General features: G+C 52.1%; 1 protein-coding gene across 2 annotated transcripts; it reads left to right on the forward strand.

Moving 5' to 3' along the window:
• The first annotated feature begins 4,382 nt into the window (after positions 1–4,382).
• CFAP20 (cilia and flagella associated protein 20) lies at positions 4,383–15,548 on the forward strand. Of its 2 annotated transcripts, XM_005152271.4 has the most exons (6): positions 4,385–4,601; positions 10,699–10,778; positions 11,859–11,970; positions 12,766–12,954; positions 14,056–14,166; positions 15,040–15,548. In XM_005152271.4, exons 1-6 carry the CDS (start codon positions 4,518–4,520, stop codon positions 15,043–15,045), a joined length of 582 nt encoding a protein of 193 aa, XP_005152328.1. In that variant the 5' UTR covers positions 4,385–4,517; the 3' UTR covers positions 15,046–15,548. The 2 variants fall into 2 exon arrangements, with proteins under 2 accessions (XP_030907762.1, XP_005152328.1); XM_031051902.2 differs by lacking the exon at positions 15,040–15,548 and having other exon boundaries at positions 4,383–4,601; positions 14,056–14,175.
• Positions 15,549–16,690: the final 1,142 nt, after the last annotated feature.

Consider the following 16,690-nt stretch of genomic DNA (forward strand, 5'->3'; position numbering starts at 1 on the left):
GATTTAAAACATGTATTGAATTGCTCTATTGAGGAGAGGCAGGATTTGGTGTTTCTCATCTCCTGTCCAAGTTGTTGTGGGAGGAGCCAGCTTGTTTTCCAGCTCTCAATGTGTTGGCATTCCCAGATTCTAGAGAGGGCCAACACACGAGATCATTATTGTATGCAAGTGCTTGACAGTGACAAACCTGATGGTGGAGTTTCATGGTGATGCTTCAGAAGTCTCAGTTCTGCAAACCCGACTCAGCAAATCTTCCCTGGTGCCCTCAAGCAGAGGAAGAGAGATGCTCTTTCCAGGCAGTAGAATGGGTAAACAGCTTTCCCTGGTTGCAGTAACCAGAGAGGCTGGATCAACCTGTCCTTTACCTCCTCACATTCTACTTCAGCTATAGAGTAGGATGAGCCGCAACAGATTTATCTTGGAGGGAAACAGGAGCTGAGCAGGCATAGCTTGGGGCTGAGAAGGGTTGTGGGGTCTCCTCACCCCAAGGGCAGTGTGGACATGCCTGCAGCTCAAGCCAGTTCCTTTCCACACCCAGCCCTTGGGGCAGGAAACTGTTCTCTGGACCTCAGCAGAGTGTCATCCTGCCTGTCGGACAGCCAGGAACTGGAGCAGATCATGTCATGTCCTCAGGAGATGGGAACGTGTGTCTTCATATGCTTTCTCCTTAAGAAAGTTGGGAGAGACCTGGCCTGGCTCTTCAACTGGTAGAGCACAGGTTTGGGCAAACGCCTGGTGGGAGGAAAGGCTCAAAACCAGACCCACAGCAGGCACTGGGAGAAGTCGTGAGAGAAAGATGCAGGAAGCAACTTCCCCAGTTTGTCTGTGCCTGTTGCAACTGTGCTATGGCACAATGGGAACCTTTAGTGGGACTAGAGGAGATGGTCGTGGCAGTGGACGGGGACAACTCAGGAGGCTGGAGATTAAAAGAGTGCTACTTTGCTGGACCATGTCTCCCCTTGCCTTGTTGGGCCCTGCTTTCTCCTCTCCCCTCCAATCCCTTACATAGCAGCGGAGGATCCCTTGAGGGACCTGCAGAGGGTGGCCGGGTAGTGGGACATGTGGCACCTTGCCTAGCTGTCTCATTGTCCCCCGGTGCTGGAGGAGCTATCTCAAGTGGCAGTGCTCCAGATGCTCATGCTTCTCTCCTTCAACCTGTCCTCAGGTCCACTGCTGTTGCTCCCAATTTTCTATAGCAGAATGAGAACCAAACCAAAGGTCCTGTCAGTATGTGTAGAGTGATGGCAGGCCAACTGTGTGGTGTGGGCAGGGCTGAGAGCTGCCACTCACCTCTGACCACAGTCCTTTCTTGCAGTGTGAGTGGTTCTTCTGCCTCTGGTTCCTTGTGGAGCTCTTTTGACCCAGAAAATGTGGATGTGTGAATGAAAGCTGTGTGAAGCATTTGTTGGTTTATTGTTTCTTCATCCGTTCTGGCTGTTCCCCAAAACCTCTGGCAGACCACGGTCAGCCAGCTCACGTCTGTCTGCCAGGGCACAGAGGTGGCAAGGGCTATACTGTCACGATGGACATGGCCCTAGATTATAATTAAAATAATTCTATATTATGGAATACAAGTTTCAAAAGAAGCATGAGGAGTAGTATTCAGTGGGGAGAGTTGTGGGGCAGGACCAGGCACACTGGGGAATGCTGGGATCTGCTAGGACAGGTTGACTGAGGAGAGCAGGAGGAACTAGTTGTACACAAGATCACCACGGGCAAAGGAGCCTCTTGCCACCTTTTGGGTGTCACTCGTAAGGCCCACACACTCTTCTGGAGGTGCCCAAGTACTGATGCTGGTGCCTGCTTTACTCAGCCCATGGAGCTTGGGCATGGCTGTGTTTGCACTGCAGTAGCTTCCATCTCTTCCTCTTTCTTGCGCTGAGACTCCCCTTCTTATTCGTAACACCATCACTGCAAAACACTGAGCCTGAAGCTCCTGCCCATGGGCCTCTGCATTGCAGAAACTCCCCCACAGACATGGTGCTTCACTGGCAGCTCCGTGAGAGCCTGACTGTGATCCTGGTGGTTGTCTGATCTGTGCTTTGCTCTTCAAACTCTGGTATAAAACCTCCAGCTGGACTCTGTATGACTATTTGTGGTCATTTCCACTACCCCATTCCTTCATTGCCTGTGTGCTCTTCCCTACAGTTTTCACTTATACTGAAGCTGTCCAGGCTAAAGGTACTTCTGGGGCAAGCCTAGCAGAGATCCCTGGGGCTGGTTCCAGGGAAGGGAGCCTGGATGAGAAAAGCCATGGGCACCTGCTGGTACAGAATCACTTGGTACTGGTTGCACCCAGCCCTGGCAGTGTGAGTTCTTCCAGAAAGCCTGTGAGTGGTGCAGGTGGGCATTTGCCAACACCATCCTCGTGCATTACATCCAGAGACAGAACTACAGTATCCTGGCCTGGTTTGGGTTGGAAGGGACCTCAAAGCTCACCCAGTTCCAACCCCCTGCCATGGGCAGGGACACCTTCCACTAGACCAGGTTGCTCCAAGCCCCATCCAAGCTGGCCTTGAACACTGCCAGGGATGGGGCAGCCACAGCTTCTCTGGGCAACCTGTGCCAGGGCCTCAGCACCCTCACAGGGAAGAACTTCTGCCTAAGAGCTCATCTCAATCTCCCCTCTGTCAGGTTAAAGCCATTCCCCCTTGTCCTGTCCCTACAGGCCCTTGTCCAAAGCCCCTCTCCAGGCTTCTTGCAGCCCCTGTAGGCACTGGAGCTGCTCTAAGGTCTCTCCTTAAGGAGCCTTCTCTTCTCCAGGCTGAACCAGCCCAGCTCTCTCAGCCTGGCTCCAGAGCAGAGCTGCTCCAGCCCTTGCAGCATCTCCGTGGCCTCCTCTGGACTCACTCCAACAGCTCTGTGTCCCTCTTGTGTTGTTGCTCCAGAGCTGGGGGACTGCAGGAGGGGTCTCCCCAGAGAGGAGCAGAGGGGCAGAATGACCTGCTCCTCATGCTCTGGGGATGCAGCCCAGTTCTGAAATGCTCTCTGAGGAAATGCCACCATGCCAGTAAGCATGAGGCATGTGCCAGCCAATGCGCAGGAGGCTTCTCTGGAAAGGCTGATTCCCAGACATCCCAGAGATTTCTGACGTGATGAGGCAGCAGCCCTTGGCACTGGTGTACCCATTAGTGCCACTCGGAGCACAGGGCTCCAAGCCAGCTCCAGCTACATGGCACCAGAGGTGTGGGAAATGGGTCAGCAAAGAGTGGGACATGCCACTCCTGTTGTATGACCTGAAACATCATTCCTTCCCACTCCCACCAAAGGTGTTTGTGTTCTCTTGGCCACAGAACTACATGAAAGGGCCTGGCCACGGTGTGTAAGACCCAGGAAACAAAAAAGCTTGGGAGTGCCAGGAACTACTTTCTGCTACTTGCACTGTGGTACTGCTACCCGAAACTGCAGATTCAGGGCTAAGCCATGAGCGTGTGTCACTCATGTCTTAATGGAGCTGCTGGCAGTAATGGTCACACAGGACTTCCGAAGGGCATGCATACCTGCTGATGTGCATTTGCTGCTCCAAGAATGGATGGATGATGGATGGATGGATGGATGGATGGATGGATGGATGGATGGATGGATGGATTGGATGGATGGATGACAGATGGAGGGATGGATGGATGGATTGATTGGATGGAGCAATGGATGGATGGATGGATGGATGATGGGTGGATTGATGGATGGATGGCACCTTGTGGGCAAGTGAAGCTTGGGAGCAAGACTGGGGATAAAGGAAGCAGCAAAGTGGAGCAAACACTATCTGGATGCTACAGTTCTGTAAAACCAGCATGGAGAGAAACAGAGGCTCCTAGGAGAAACCAGGAGAGCTGGAACTGAGAAACACTCCAGGAGCAACTGCAGTGCTGGGGACAGAAAATCAGAGCCTTCTGTCTCCTAGTTGTGAACTGCAGGGGGAGAACTGGGATGTTCTAAAAGCCACAGAATCTCAGACTGGTTTGGGTTGAGAGAAACCTTAAAACTCATCCAGCTCCCAACTTTTTTCCACGGGCAGGGACAAAACGCACCCGTGTCCCACGTGGTCAGTGGATGCAGCACCAGCCGTTCCCACAGCTACGGCTGTGTGGCCTCCAACGGGGCTGCCCTTTGCCGAGCTCCTGAGGGGAGGGTCGGGAAGGTGCCTGCACGGTCCCGCCCTGGCGGGTACCCAGCGCTCGGCAGAGCTGTGCCCGCCGCTGTTCACAGCCGGGGCCAGGCGCTGTGCCCAGCAGCCGCTGCCGATCACCCGGCCCTGCTCGGGCCCGACCGCGGCCTCCTCGCGCGGCGACTGCCGCTACCGGGCCCCACCCGCCGTCGTTGCCATGGCACCGCGCTCCCACAAACCCCGGCACCTCAGAGGAAGTAGACCCGGCGCAGCACTATGGCACGATAAGTAGTTCCGTGGTGACGGCGGTACTGGGAGAGGGAAGTGCGGCTCCGCGGTGCGGAGGGATCTGCGGTAGCTGCGCTGTGTGTGAAGTACCGGCGGCTGGAGAGGCGGCTGGTGCGGCCCTGCCATGTTCAAGAACACGTTCCAGAGCGGGTTCCTCTCGGTGCTGTACAGCATCGGCAGCAAGCCGCTCCAGATCTGGGACAAGAAGGTGAGGCAGGGCCGCGGGAGCAGCCTCCCGGGGCGGGCCCGGCGCTGTAGCCGGTGGAGCCGCGTTTGGGTGGCCGCCAGTGCCTGAGCCGCCAGTGCGAGGTGTCCGGGACCCCCCAGGCTGTTCGTTGTGGAGGAGAATGTGTCCGTGTCTCGGAGTCTTCTGTTCTGCCGTTGTTGAGCAGAGCGCTGCCAGCGCAGCAGCCAGGCCGGGTTCAGGAGCTGGAGCACGTCCAGAGGCTAAAACAGTGGCATACAGTGCTGGGAATAAGCAGCAGCAAACCAACCGGAGAGGGCTGGAGCAGTTCTACTCTGGAGACAGGAGAGATTTGGGCTTGTTCAGCCTAGAGAAGGCTCTGGGGAGACCTTATTGCAGCCTTCAGTTCTTAAAAGGGACCTATAGGAAAGATGGGGAGAGGCTTTTTAGCAGGGCTTGTGTGACAGGATGAAAGGTGATGGTGTTAAACTGAAAGAGGGAATTCAGGCTGCACGTCAGGAAGAGATTCTTCACATTGACAGTGGTGAGGCCCTGACTCAGGTTGCCCAGAGAGGTGGATGCACCACCGCTGGAAACATTCAAGGCCAGGCAGGATGTGGTTCTCATCAGCCTGATCCAGATGAACTTGTGTGTTGCAGGGGGGTGGGCTGTATGATGGACTGACCACTGGCCATACCCCTAAGCCATTAACTCTAAACCTTTGGCATCTTCCAGCCCAAACTGTTCTATGATTCTGTGCAGCAGCTTACCCAGAAAGATGGATGTAGCTGCTCTGCTCTCCTGGTTGATGCGCTTTAAACAGGCTTGCTAAAGGCATTCAGAGGTGGGTTGTGTGGTGGCTTTTAGGGTGTATGAGAAGTCATGAGTGTTTCAACAATTTGTTTTTTCCCTTTCTGTCTGGTTCTGAAGGGGTTCTGCTGAGGGTGCCCTGCCTTTCCTGGGGTATCTCACATCGGGGAGCCCTGATCAGGAAGTTTGGAGGTATTGAGACCTGTTGCTTCTTCTGCTTCACAAACCACCCATGGCTGTGTTGCTGCCTAAAAGTGATTCTGAAAAGTGCTTCTTGCATGCTCTGAGAGGAGGCTTTCCTCTCTGAGGTTATGAGCTGTTGTTCAGTTACCTATGCTTGAACCTAACCTGAATTTCTTGTGGTTTCAGCAGGAGTGAAGGCTTTTGAGGCAATTCAGCAGGCAGCCATGTTGTTTGGCCTCAGTGGGCTCGTGGGAGCATTTACAGGTCATGGAACAGAGGACAGGTAGCGCAGACCCACCCCATTTCCCATCAGTGGGGTACCTATGCAGCTCTGTAAAGAGCTGGGCTGCCTGTCATAGCCTGGCTGGGTGCATGTGTGTACAGTAGGGGTTTTGCACTAATACTGGTGACTTTAAAAGACTGCCAGCAGCTTATTTGGGTGGTGTGAGGATGGAATGCATGAAAGACTCTTAGATGAAAGGGATGTAGTGTGCCTCCAGACTGGATGAAGCCATGAGCAATCTGGGTACCTTCCTGAGGTACCTTCTAGAATGAATTGTGCTGTGTGGGGTGATATGGCTGCCATGTGCAGCTGGTGGGGTTGCCAGCAGGAGCTCTGCATGAAGCCTGGACATGAGCAGCAGTCTGCTCTGGTGCAGTAGTTGTTGGTTTGGTCAAAAAGACAGTCAGAAAGGTCCTCAAGAGCAGCAGCTGGGTGTGCAGGCTGTTTCCATTGCCTGCTGTAGGGCTTTCATGTGGCTGGCCTCCCATCTCATTGCCTGGCGGTAGCAGCCCTGTGTGTGGTGAGCAGCAGGGCAGTGTGCAGGTGGTCTTACTCACTCACGGTCTGATGAAGCATAGCCAGCTTAGGCAAGCTTGTTGTGAGAACTACTGTGCTCACAAAGGTGTAGTGTGAAACCAGAGTGGGCTTTTTGATGAATTTGCCTGTGGATATCAATCAAGATGGCTTGCACTTTTACCTCACTTTGCCATTTAAAGGAGTTGGGTTGGTGGGTTTGTAATAGCTTGGGCATTCCTGTTCTGACACCGTTGGTGTGTTTGCAGCAGCAGGAGGGATGCTGTCCCAGGGGACTCTGGCAGGACTGAAGTGTCCAGGCCTTGGGAATAGTGTGGTGACTGTCCCACTCTCTCTGCAGGCAGAGGTTCCTCCTCCAGCCTTGTGTGCAGAGAACCAGTAGCTGCTCGGCTGTGCTTTCTTGTCTTGCCTTCAGTGTCTGTTACGGAGACCTGTATGCAAGGTGGCTGCTGTTTGCCTTCCAGCACTGTGTTGTTCCGAGTCCTCTGTTAATTCCTTCCACATCGTGTCACCATGGTCCCCTCCACAGTGCTTGGAAACACACTGACCAGTCTCCAGGGGACTTGCAGACTCTTTTCTGCAGAGCATATGGGAACATTTGGATGGAACTTGTCAATCCCATTGATCCTCTTGCTGATTTCTCTGTGTTCCTTCTGCTGGCGTGCTGATGTGTGGTATCATGAGCAATTTCAGATGCTGTGGGGAGAATTCAGGGTCAGCTAGCGTTCGGTACCTGCCTGAATGTCAGACATCACCAGGATGTATATAGCAATTTCCCTGATGAGCATGGCCAGGATCAAGTCCCTGAAATGCTGTGGTGGGGTCTCTATTGCAGCTTTCATCTGACTCTGTAGTTCTTTCACACAGCATCCTCGTCTGGGCTGCCCCAGATCTCTGCATCATGAAAACGCAGGCCATGCTGCTGGCTCATTCCCAAACCTCTGTGCATCAAGTGCTACAGCAGAGCCAGGTAGCTCCTGCTTTTGCTTCTTGTTATGCCCCCTCTCCCTTCCTGGAGGACAGAGGTTGGCACAAGAGCTTTGTGCCTTTTCTAGATGCAACAGTGGCTTTGAGAAGTGCTGGCCTATCCTGAGGGAAGGGCTGTACCCATGCCTACAGTAGTCTGGGTGATGGCACTGGCCCTGATTCAGCTTGCTGTTGCTGGCACAAACACAGGCTGGGCATACACTGGATGGAGCAGCCCTGAGGAGGACTTGGGGTGTTGGAAGGTCAGAAGCTCCCTGTGACCTGGCTTTAGTGTGTGCTTGAGCACAGCACCACCCCCATGTGCTGGGCTGCATCCCCAGAGCATGAGCAGCGGGTCAAGGGAGGGGATTCTGCTCCTCTACTGTGTTCTGGGGAGAACACCCCCCCCCCCCGCAGTCCTGTGTCCAGCTCTGGGGCAACAACACAAGAGGGACATGGAGCTGTTGGAGTGAGTCCAGAGGAGGCCATGGAGATGCTGCAAGGGCTGGAGCAGCTCTGCTCTGGAGCCAGGCTGAGAGAGCTGGGCTGGTTCAGCCTGGAGAAGAGAAGGCTCCTTAATGGGAGACCTTAGAGCAGCTCCAGTGCCTACAGGGGCTGCAAGAAGCCTGGAGAGGGGCTTTGGACAAGGGCCTGTAGGGACAGGACAAGGGAGAATGGCTTTAACCTGACAGAGGGGAGATTGAGATGAGCTCTTAGGCACAATTTCTTCCCTGTGAGGGTGCTGAGGCCCTGGCACAGGTTGCCCAGAGAAGCTGTGGCTGCCCCATCCCTGGCAGTGTTCAAGGCCAGGTTGGACGAGGCTTGGAGCAACCTGGTCTAGTGGAAGGTGTCCCTGCACGTGGCTGGGGGTTGGAACTGGATGAGCTTTAAGGACCCTTCCAACCCAAACCAGTCTGTGATTCTGCAATCCTTTAACTGGGGTTGCTGGCAACAATGCAGGAGTGAGCCTCCAGAGGTCGGCCTTGGACTGTGGTGTCCAGTCCACTGGAGTGGGTGGCTGGGCCTGGGGAGGATTGCTCCTCGCTGCTCTTCCTCTTGCCTTTGTTATATGTGATGCATGTTGCTAGCAGCAACAGCAGCCGCTAGAAACGTATGTGTTCAGACACAAATGTCTGAAGCTGCTGCTCTCTCCAAACTCTGCAAGATTTGAGCTTTGTGTCTGCAAAAAAATGCTTTTTCAGTTTGTCTTTAGACAGTGGGTAACTTCCCAGTTATCCTGATTCAGAGGCTATTAGGCATTTAAAGCACTTTTATTTTCTGTGAAGTCCGTTACTGTTTTTCAGTTTCAGAAATATAGCTTCTTAGGCCTACAATGGCTAGAGAATATTGGCCAAGTAGAAATGTGGAGTCTTTTGTTTAGACTTCTAAATTTTTCTGCAGCCTTTTCTTTTTGAGTTTCTATGAGGTAGGAAGAAGCCCCTGAAGACCAGGAGCTCTTGCTGAGTAGACATGCTGAGCGTGTCGTGGCTGTCCCTCATACCCTGTACTGTACAGAGCTGGCAGCTCTGCCTGATGGAGGTGGAGATTGCCTTTTACTGTGAAAATTCACTGAGAAGGGATGCCAGAGCTGGAGGAGGAAGTCAAAGTGCTCCTCTGGCTGTGATTAAATGTGTCCTCTGTCAGGGAGGTAGTTCCTGCAGCAGGCAGGAGGTTAGCTCAGTGTGTGTCACAGACCTGGGCTTCAGAGTGAGCCAAGGGGCTGAGCTGGGGTGTTTCACAGGATCACAGAATCACAGCCTAGTTTGGGCTGGAAGGGACCTTAAAGCTCATCCAGTTCCAACCCCTGCCACAGGCAGGGACACCTTCCACTAGACCAGGTTGCTCCAAGCCACATCCAACCTGGCCTTGAACACTGCCAGGGATGGGGCAGCCACAGCTTCTCTGGGCAACCTGTGCCAGGGCCTCAGCACCCTCACAGGGAAGAACTTGTGCCTAAGAGCTCATCTCAGTCTCATCTCAATCATGGCCTCCTCGGGACTCACTCCAACAGCTCCATGTCCCTCTTGTGTTGGTGCCCCAGAGAAGGACACAGGACTGCAGGGGTGTGGGGAGGGGTGGGATCTCCCCAGAGAGGGGCAGAATCCCCTCCCTTGACTGTTGCTCAGGATGCAGCGCGGGAAGGAGGGGGGGGAACGACACACGTTCTCAACAGACCTATAAATCCCTGTGAGTTGCTTTTGTTACAAAGGAGGGATCTGGTTATCCTGTAAGGATCCTCCCTGTGAGCTTAATGTTTTCTGGAAGTATCTGTCAGGTTTGAGGCAGTGTTAAGAGCAGCCTGGCATGCTGAGCTGACTCTCATCCTTAGTGGCAGCACATGTAGAGACGGGAGCGGGGTCGGCTGCTCACAGGGCTTATCTCTTTCTTCCAGCAGATGCATGCAGTGTCACCCATGTACATCCCTCTGAAGAACTGAAATGTGAAGATGAATTGTTAAACCTTTAAATCATTTTGTAACTTATCACTCAAACCATCCCATTAGAAGTTTAATTCATCCTATGGATTACCAGTGGTGATAGGTACTGCAGAAATTAATTCATGGAGCCAGAAGAAGCATTGTCATTTGCTGATCTAGCACTGGGGAAGAGCAGAGGGCTTAATTAGCAAAAGTGCTTTTAAATGGAGATAAATTTGAAGGGAAGTGAGCTGCTTCATTAAAACAATAAATCCTCAGCTCCTGGGATTCAGCCACATTGCTTGTGGAAAAAAATGAATTTGTGTTGGCCGTGGCCTCCCTGAGCTTTGTGGGCAGCTGGCTGCATCCAAGTAGCCAAATACTGCACCCCCTCAGCAGAGCAGATGATGCTTCTGCACTTGTGTGTGCTAGAACTATGAAGAATTCCAGCCAGGCTTTCATCTGGTCCTATTCTTCCACAGAGGCAGCCAGGCATGCCAGCAGTATCGACCAAGACCCCCTTGATGACCCATGGTGTCTGGTGGCTCCCTTTGCTTCTCTATTGCTTTTACTTATTTTTACCCCTTATCCCACTCTAGTTTGATCTTCCTCCAACACTTTAACGTTTGTTTATCTGGGCTTCTAACATGAGGGTGGAGTCAGTGGTGTTCACTGTACCGTGTCTGGATAGACCAAAGTCTTGCACTTGATGTCCATGCAACAAGCTGGGACCTAAACTCTTGTTTGGAGTCCTGGCACTCTGAGGCAATGAGCAAAGCCTTAGAAACAGGGATGGTCAAAACAGTGGGAGCCAAGTGAGCATAGATGGGTCCTCCTGGGATGTTTCCCTCTCTCAGTGGAGCTCTGGGTACCTCTTGCTTTCCTCTCAAGTAAAGGAAACCTGTGCTGTCTGCCCTGCTTTCTTCCAGGTGCGCAATGGCCACATCAAACGAATCACTGACAATGACATTCAGTCCTTGGTGCTGGAGATTGAAGGAACTAATGTCAGGTAGGAGAAGGCATCTTATTCTGCCCTAATGTGCCCTGGGGGCTTGGCCCTGGAGCAGAGTGAAAGATGGTGGTGCCCAGCAGACATCTTCTTCAGATTCTACTTCTGTCTCTTTCTCAATAAACTGAAGAATAATTTCTGGGGTCAGATGCCTGCTACCCTTTTCTGTAAGGCACCGTCCCACACTGTATCACAGTGCCTTTCTTGGATGTGCTTGGAGAGCTCTCTGTCATCCTTAGTGGGGCTAAAGGAAAAATAATAAAAACAAAATCCCATTATTTTTCCATCACTTGGCAGGGGGGGAAAGGCTGTATTTGAATCCCAGTCCCTGACAGCACTGCCAATTACTGAGAAAGCAGCACTCTGCATGCTGCATCTTTTATTGTCTTAGGCCTGCTCTGCTGCTCTCCCCATGTGACAGCAGGAAGATCAAAGGCAGATGTATGAGGGGAGTTGCTTGTTGTGCTTTGCCCCTCATCTCCATCAGCTGGGGAGAGTGACGCCAGCTCTGCCAGCGGGTTCAGCCTCTCCAGGACTTCTTCAGGGGCCACTGGAGCAGTGAGTTCCTTATAAGGGCAGTGGTGGCTCCTCTCATGCAGCCAGGCTGAGCCTGTGCTTCCCTTCCTCCTGAGATGTATTGATACAGAACTTGCCAGGCATGATGTCTGCAACTAGGGCTCATCACCTCTGTGTTCCCAGGCTCAAAGGGCACACAGGGCTTCTGCTGTGCTCTGGAGCGCTCTACCTGTTCAGTCAAGGGGAGGAGAAGGTTGCATTAAGAAACAGCACTGATATGGCCATGAAACTGGGGAGATGAAGCTGTCCGGGAAGGTGGTTCATGCCCTGGGTGAGAAAAGTGGGTTTTGAAATGCATTCTTTGAGCCTTTTATCTTGCTTTCCAGGCAGCTACCTCCGAAGCTCTGCCTCCCATTAAAGGAAGTGCTGGTTCTTGCTGAGATCTTATCTCTTTCTGTCTGCCCTCCAAGATTGCACTAGGTCAAGGGAGTGACTTTGGACTCAGGCTGTGTGCTTTGTGCTGTGTGCTGTGTGACATCCTAAAGCCTTTTTCTGTCCTCTCAGTACAACCTACATCACATGCCCTGCGGACCCGAAGAAGACCCTAGGCATCAAACTACCTTTCCTAGTGATGATCATCAAGAACCTGAAGAAATACTTCACATTTGAAGTGCAGGTGAGGAACATGCAGTGGGGAGGCCCCTCCAAGGATAGGTGAGGAAGGTGCCAGAAGGCTGCAGTCTTACTCTGGAGCTCAGTGAAGGCAGCGAGTGGTCTCCAAAACAGTTTTGCTTCCTTGACCATTTGGTCATAGTATCATGGAATAATTTGGGTTAAAGCTGAGCCAGTTCCAACCCCTTGCCACTTGCAGGGACACCTTCCACTAGACCAGATTGCTCCAAGCCCCTGGCCTTAGGTGCTGCTAGGGATGGGGCAGCCACAGCTTCTCTCAGCAACCTGTGCAAAGGCCTCACTACGGTCACAGAGAAGAATTTATTCATAAGATCTTGTCTCAGTGTCCCCTCTGTCAGGTTAAAGTCATTCCTCTTTGTCCTGTCCCTACAGGCCCTTGTCCAAAGCCCCTCTCCAGGTTTCTTGTAGCACCTTCAAGCACTGAAAGCTGCTCTAAGGTCTCCCATTAAGGAGCCTTCTCTTCTCCAGGCTGAACCAGCCCAGCTCTCTCAGCCTGGCTCCAGAGCAGAGCTGCTTCAGTGTTTGGGGCAACTTTGTAGCCTCCTCTGGACTTACTTGAGCAGTCCCACATTCTTCTGATGTGTCAGATCTTCTGCTATGGGGACATCAGTCAGCTCTCAGGCACATTGTTGCTGTTACTGAAAAAGGGTCTGTTGTGAGTTGAAAATACTTCTGCTGTGACATGGAGGTGGGGAAGAGCCTGAGTCTGGAAGAGCTGTTGTTTTGGGGAGCTGGGGGCCCAGCTGCCAGGTTCAGCAGCCTCACTTCCTTGCCCCAGGTGCTGGATGATAAGAACGTTCGCCGGCGTTTCCGAGCAAGTAACTACCAGAGCACAACCCGGGTGAAGCCCTTCATCTGCACCATGCCCATGCGGCTAGACGATGGCTGGAACCAAATCCAATTCAACCTGTCAGACTTCACACGCCGAGCCTATGGGACAAATTACATCGAGACCCTGAGAGTTCAGGTGAGCAGAGGCATGTCCTGCCCACACACACTCATGATAGATAAGTCTTGTTGCCTTGCTGCTTAGCCCTGACCTGATCCTTTGCCAGTTGTTCTGTTTACAAGACAGTGTGGGAAGGAAGCAAAGACCTGACTGAGGCAGCAGAGGTATTGGTGCTGTGTCACTTCACTGGACTACATTGGGATGAAGAAGCCCATTTCTGTTTTGTTTCCCTTGCTGGCTGTTGGTTAGGGTAGAAGTAGCAGTCCACCTAAAGTTCCTAGCAGTGTGCAACGCATCCTGCTGGTGGAAGGTCTGCTAGGAATTAGTTGTGTGCTGCCTTAATTATCCAAACAACCAGTGGATGAGTGGGAGCCTGGCTGGTACAGAACCAGAGTGTCACAAGCTGTAGATATCCCTGGTCAAGTTTGTTTCCTAGTTTGTATGGAGCCTTCACTGAGCCCCTAGGACAAGAGCTGCCACAATATTTGTTCCTGCTGAGGGCATGAAGTTCCATCGCTAGGGATTCATGTTCCCTGTGTCCAGTGGTATGCATTACTTTGAGGAATGCCCATGTGCAGTGTGTGTCTGTTCTTAGTGTGGTGGGACTGCTGCAGTTATGAGATGGACAGGCAGTCTGGGAAATGTCTGTCCTCTCACATAGCTGTGAGGGGGACTGAAGTGACTCCTTTGCTGCCAGCTGATCGTGGAGGCAGTACAGACTGGACAATCTCATTCCTGACCTCAGGGAGGCCCTGAAGAGGGAGTGTTAAAAATGCAGCAAGCTGAGGCTGAGAGTGTTCTGGCAAATCCTGCTATCAGGGGAGAAGCAGAGGTGGGTTCACAGCAAAGGACCCTCTAAGCAACTAAGGCAGATCTCAATTTGCAGAGATGGCAGAGCTTGGCCACTCTCGAGCTGCTTTCTATCACTGGAGAGAGCATCTAGCACAAAGTAGGGGGCATGGGCCGCTGTTTCTTCTCTGATGCCCTGTCAGATTCAGAGAGAGGCAGTGAGGTCTCTTCTCCATCTGCTGAGCCAAGGAACCCAGGCTGCTGCATGACAGCACAGCTGGATGTGGAAATATCACATGGATAATGGACTGACTCTGTTTTGACTCTCAGATCCATGCCAACTGTCGCATCCGACGGGTGTACTTCTCTGACCGGCTCTACTCAGAGGATGAGCTCCCAGCTGAGTTCAAGCTGTATCTGCCAGTCCAGACCAAGGCCAAGGTGAGCTAGCTATATGCAGGCAGGGTGGGAGCAGCAGGTGGGCCAGGCTAGCATTCCTCTTCCTCCTCCCACTGCCTCCACAATTCAGAGTTCCTTCTAGCAGCTGAACCCTTACAGCTTTGGCCATCAGCCCAGGAGCACCCTCACTGCTGGCAGGGTGAGCTGTGTGTCAGGGTGCCTCGCTGAGTGACTTACCTGCCAAATCACATAGACATTGTTATTCCCATGTAGGAGCACGGTGAGCTGTGCAGCTGTGCCCCATGTCCTTCCTGTTAATGTTGGAGGGCTCTGGGCAGGGTGGCAGCCTCCCAGCATCTCTTCAGAGCTTTCACCTGTGACTCAGCATAGCAGCTTTGCTCTTCAGAGCTAGCTGCTGCTCCACACTTGTATTCCAAGAGAGCTGCTGTTCGTGTCTCACATTTACTCCCCTCTCATCTCTTACCTGCTGTGTGGTGGTGCTAAGAGGGAAGGGAATAGGCAAGGTTGCGGCTGCCCAGCAGGAGGAGAGGCCAAGTTGTACTCCACTGGTGATGGGAGGGGTCCCTGGCATATTGGCAGCACTCGAGCATCGTGAGGAAGCACCCTCTTTGCCAAGACCAGCTTGTCCCAGTGCACATGCTACTTTTAGCAGAGAAGATTTCTGGACAGAATTTCAAGGAGCTGAGGGAGGATGTTGGGTGCTGGTCTCAGTGGGAGGTAGAAGGGCGTTAACACTGTGACCATAGGTCACCCCTTGGGGGAACCTGTCACTGTCCTCTTGGCAGTGGCAGCCTCCCAGGAGTGTCTGGGGAGTGCTTGGGGCCCTCCCAGTAGCATTGTCTTGGTTTTGCCAAGTCTGCTAAGTGTCTCCTTTCTTCTCCCTGCTCTGTCCAGCAATAACACCACGTTGGGAAGAGATGTGAGAAATGTTTGGGATCATTCCCAAAACAAAAGCAGGTGGAAGAGAAGGCCCTACTGAGACCAAGTTTTAGATCAGCTCACCTTGCATGCGTTAACTTTAATTCAGCTGGTCTCCTTCTTCTGGACAGCACACAGTACAGTTAACCATATAACAGCTCTGGGACTACTTCTTGATGTGTGGGTTGTACAGAATCAGAGTTTTCTTAGCTGTTCCTAAAGTGCTGAGCCCTAACACTGCAAGTGGCCTGTTACTGATCTTGTGTTGCACAGAGGGGTTGCTCCAAGTGGCCACTGTGCCTCCAAGGAGGAGATTCAGCAGGAATTACGGGGTTAAGTGTGCCCTCTTGAAGATACCGATGTTGGGTTTGCTGTTTTTTTTTTTTTTTTTTAAATTTCCTTGTTTTCCATCTCTTGATTTATATGTGCTCTCAATATGATTGTAATACTCACTCTTGGAAAGTTATTAAATGTTGGACTCTTAAGTCTGCTTCTGGCTTTTTTCTCCTTTGATGGATCCTTTAAGTTTCACATATTAGTGCTTCAGAAAGTGCTGAAGGATTTCTTTAAGAACTCAGATGTTAGGATTTGCCTCTGAATGTGACTTTGATTGGCACCCTCAACTGTTCAAGGGACGGCACAGACATGAACAGCAGCAACCTAGAGAGAGGAAAAGTAAGAAAGTTTCCACAGAGGAGGCAGAATCTGTCTTGAAAATTATGGGCTCTACCTATGACAAAAACGCCATTCACTTCTAATCCATGGAAATGTTTTTTTCACTCCCTTCTTGAAGTTGTTTTTGCAGCAGTGACAAATTGGTCTTAATCTGCCTATTAGGGCGCAGCTCTGCTGGCTGTGTAGTTAACCAGCTCAGCCCAGCTCTCATCCAAGCCTTTTGCAGCTACTTATAGCAAGAGGCACACAATAGTCTTCCAGCTGCCAAATTGTCCCTTTCCCCAGGGATCAAAGGGGAGATTTAGCAAAGCAGCATAACAGGAGCGGAAGTCTTTTCCTGTGCCCTTCCCTGCCTCAAACCAGTCTGCCTTTGTTGTGGAAAGGCTTTCAGAGGGGAAGCTGCAGACCTCCTCCAGTAATGGAGAGTCCGGGAGCAGCTGGTGCCTTTCCTCCCTGGACGAGGCTCCCACAGCTACTCTAGGGGGTAGGTACCTAAGACAGGTCCCAATCCTTCCCCGGCACTGGGCTGTGCAGTTATTTGGAAAGACTTCACTGTCACTATTGTCCATAAGACAAAGCTGGTCTCTCCCAGGAGGAAGAGAGCCTGTTGGAGGACATCAGGGCTTAATCCTGACCACTGACTCTCCACCTGGTTTAAAGGTTTGGTATGTCTGTACCCTCACGATCAGCAGCTCCTCTGTATGGACCCTTCTTTATTTCTCTGGCACCTCTAAAGCTAGTGGGCTTTGACCTGGATATGGTGCAATGTGATGCTGGATTACACTTGCAGAAGGCTTTCTGGAGGAGACCCTTCCAATTTTTATAGCAGCTGAATAGCATGGTAGCTCTTAGAAGCCAAGCCAGGGAAGCCCACATGGGAAGGCACCATCCATCTTGCTTTGACATCTGTCAAGGCTTGGCTGGTTTTGAGATTAAGTTAAGCGGAATCATG

The sequence above is a fragment of the Melopsittacus undulatus genome, chromosome Z, assembly GCF_012275295.1.
Source record: "Melopsittacus undulatus isolate bMelUnd1 chromosome Z, bMelUnd1.mat.Z, whole genome shotgun sequence".
Lineage (NCBI taxonomy): Eukaryota > Metazoa > Chordata > Aves > Psittaciformes > Psittaculidae > Melopsittacus > Melopsittacus undulatus.

Coding starts and splice junctions, on each gene's coding strand:
- CFAP20 (XM_031051902.2), top strand. CDS start 4,518: ATGTTCAAGAACACGTTCCAGAGCGGGTTCCTCTCGGTGCTGTACAGC. Junction 4,602..10,698: donor TCCAGATCTGGGACAAGAAG/GTGAGGCAGGGC, acceptor GCTTTCTTCCAG/GTGCGCAATGGCCACATCAA. Junction 12,955..14,055: donor TCGAGACCCTGAGAGTTCAG/GTGAGCAGAGGC, acceptor TTTGACTCTCAG/ATCCATGCCAACTGTCGCAT.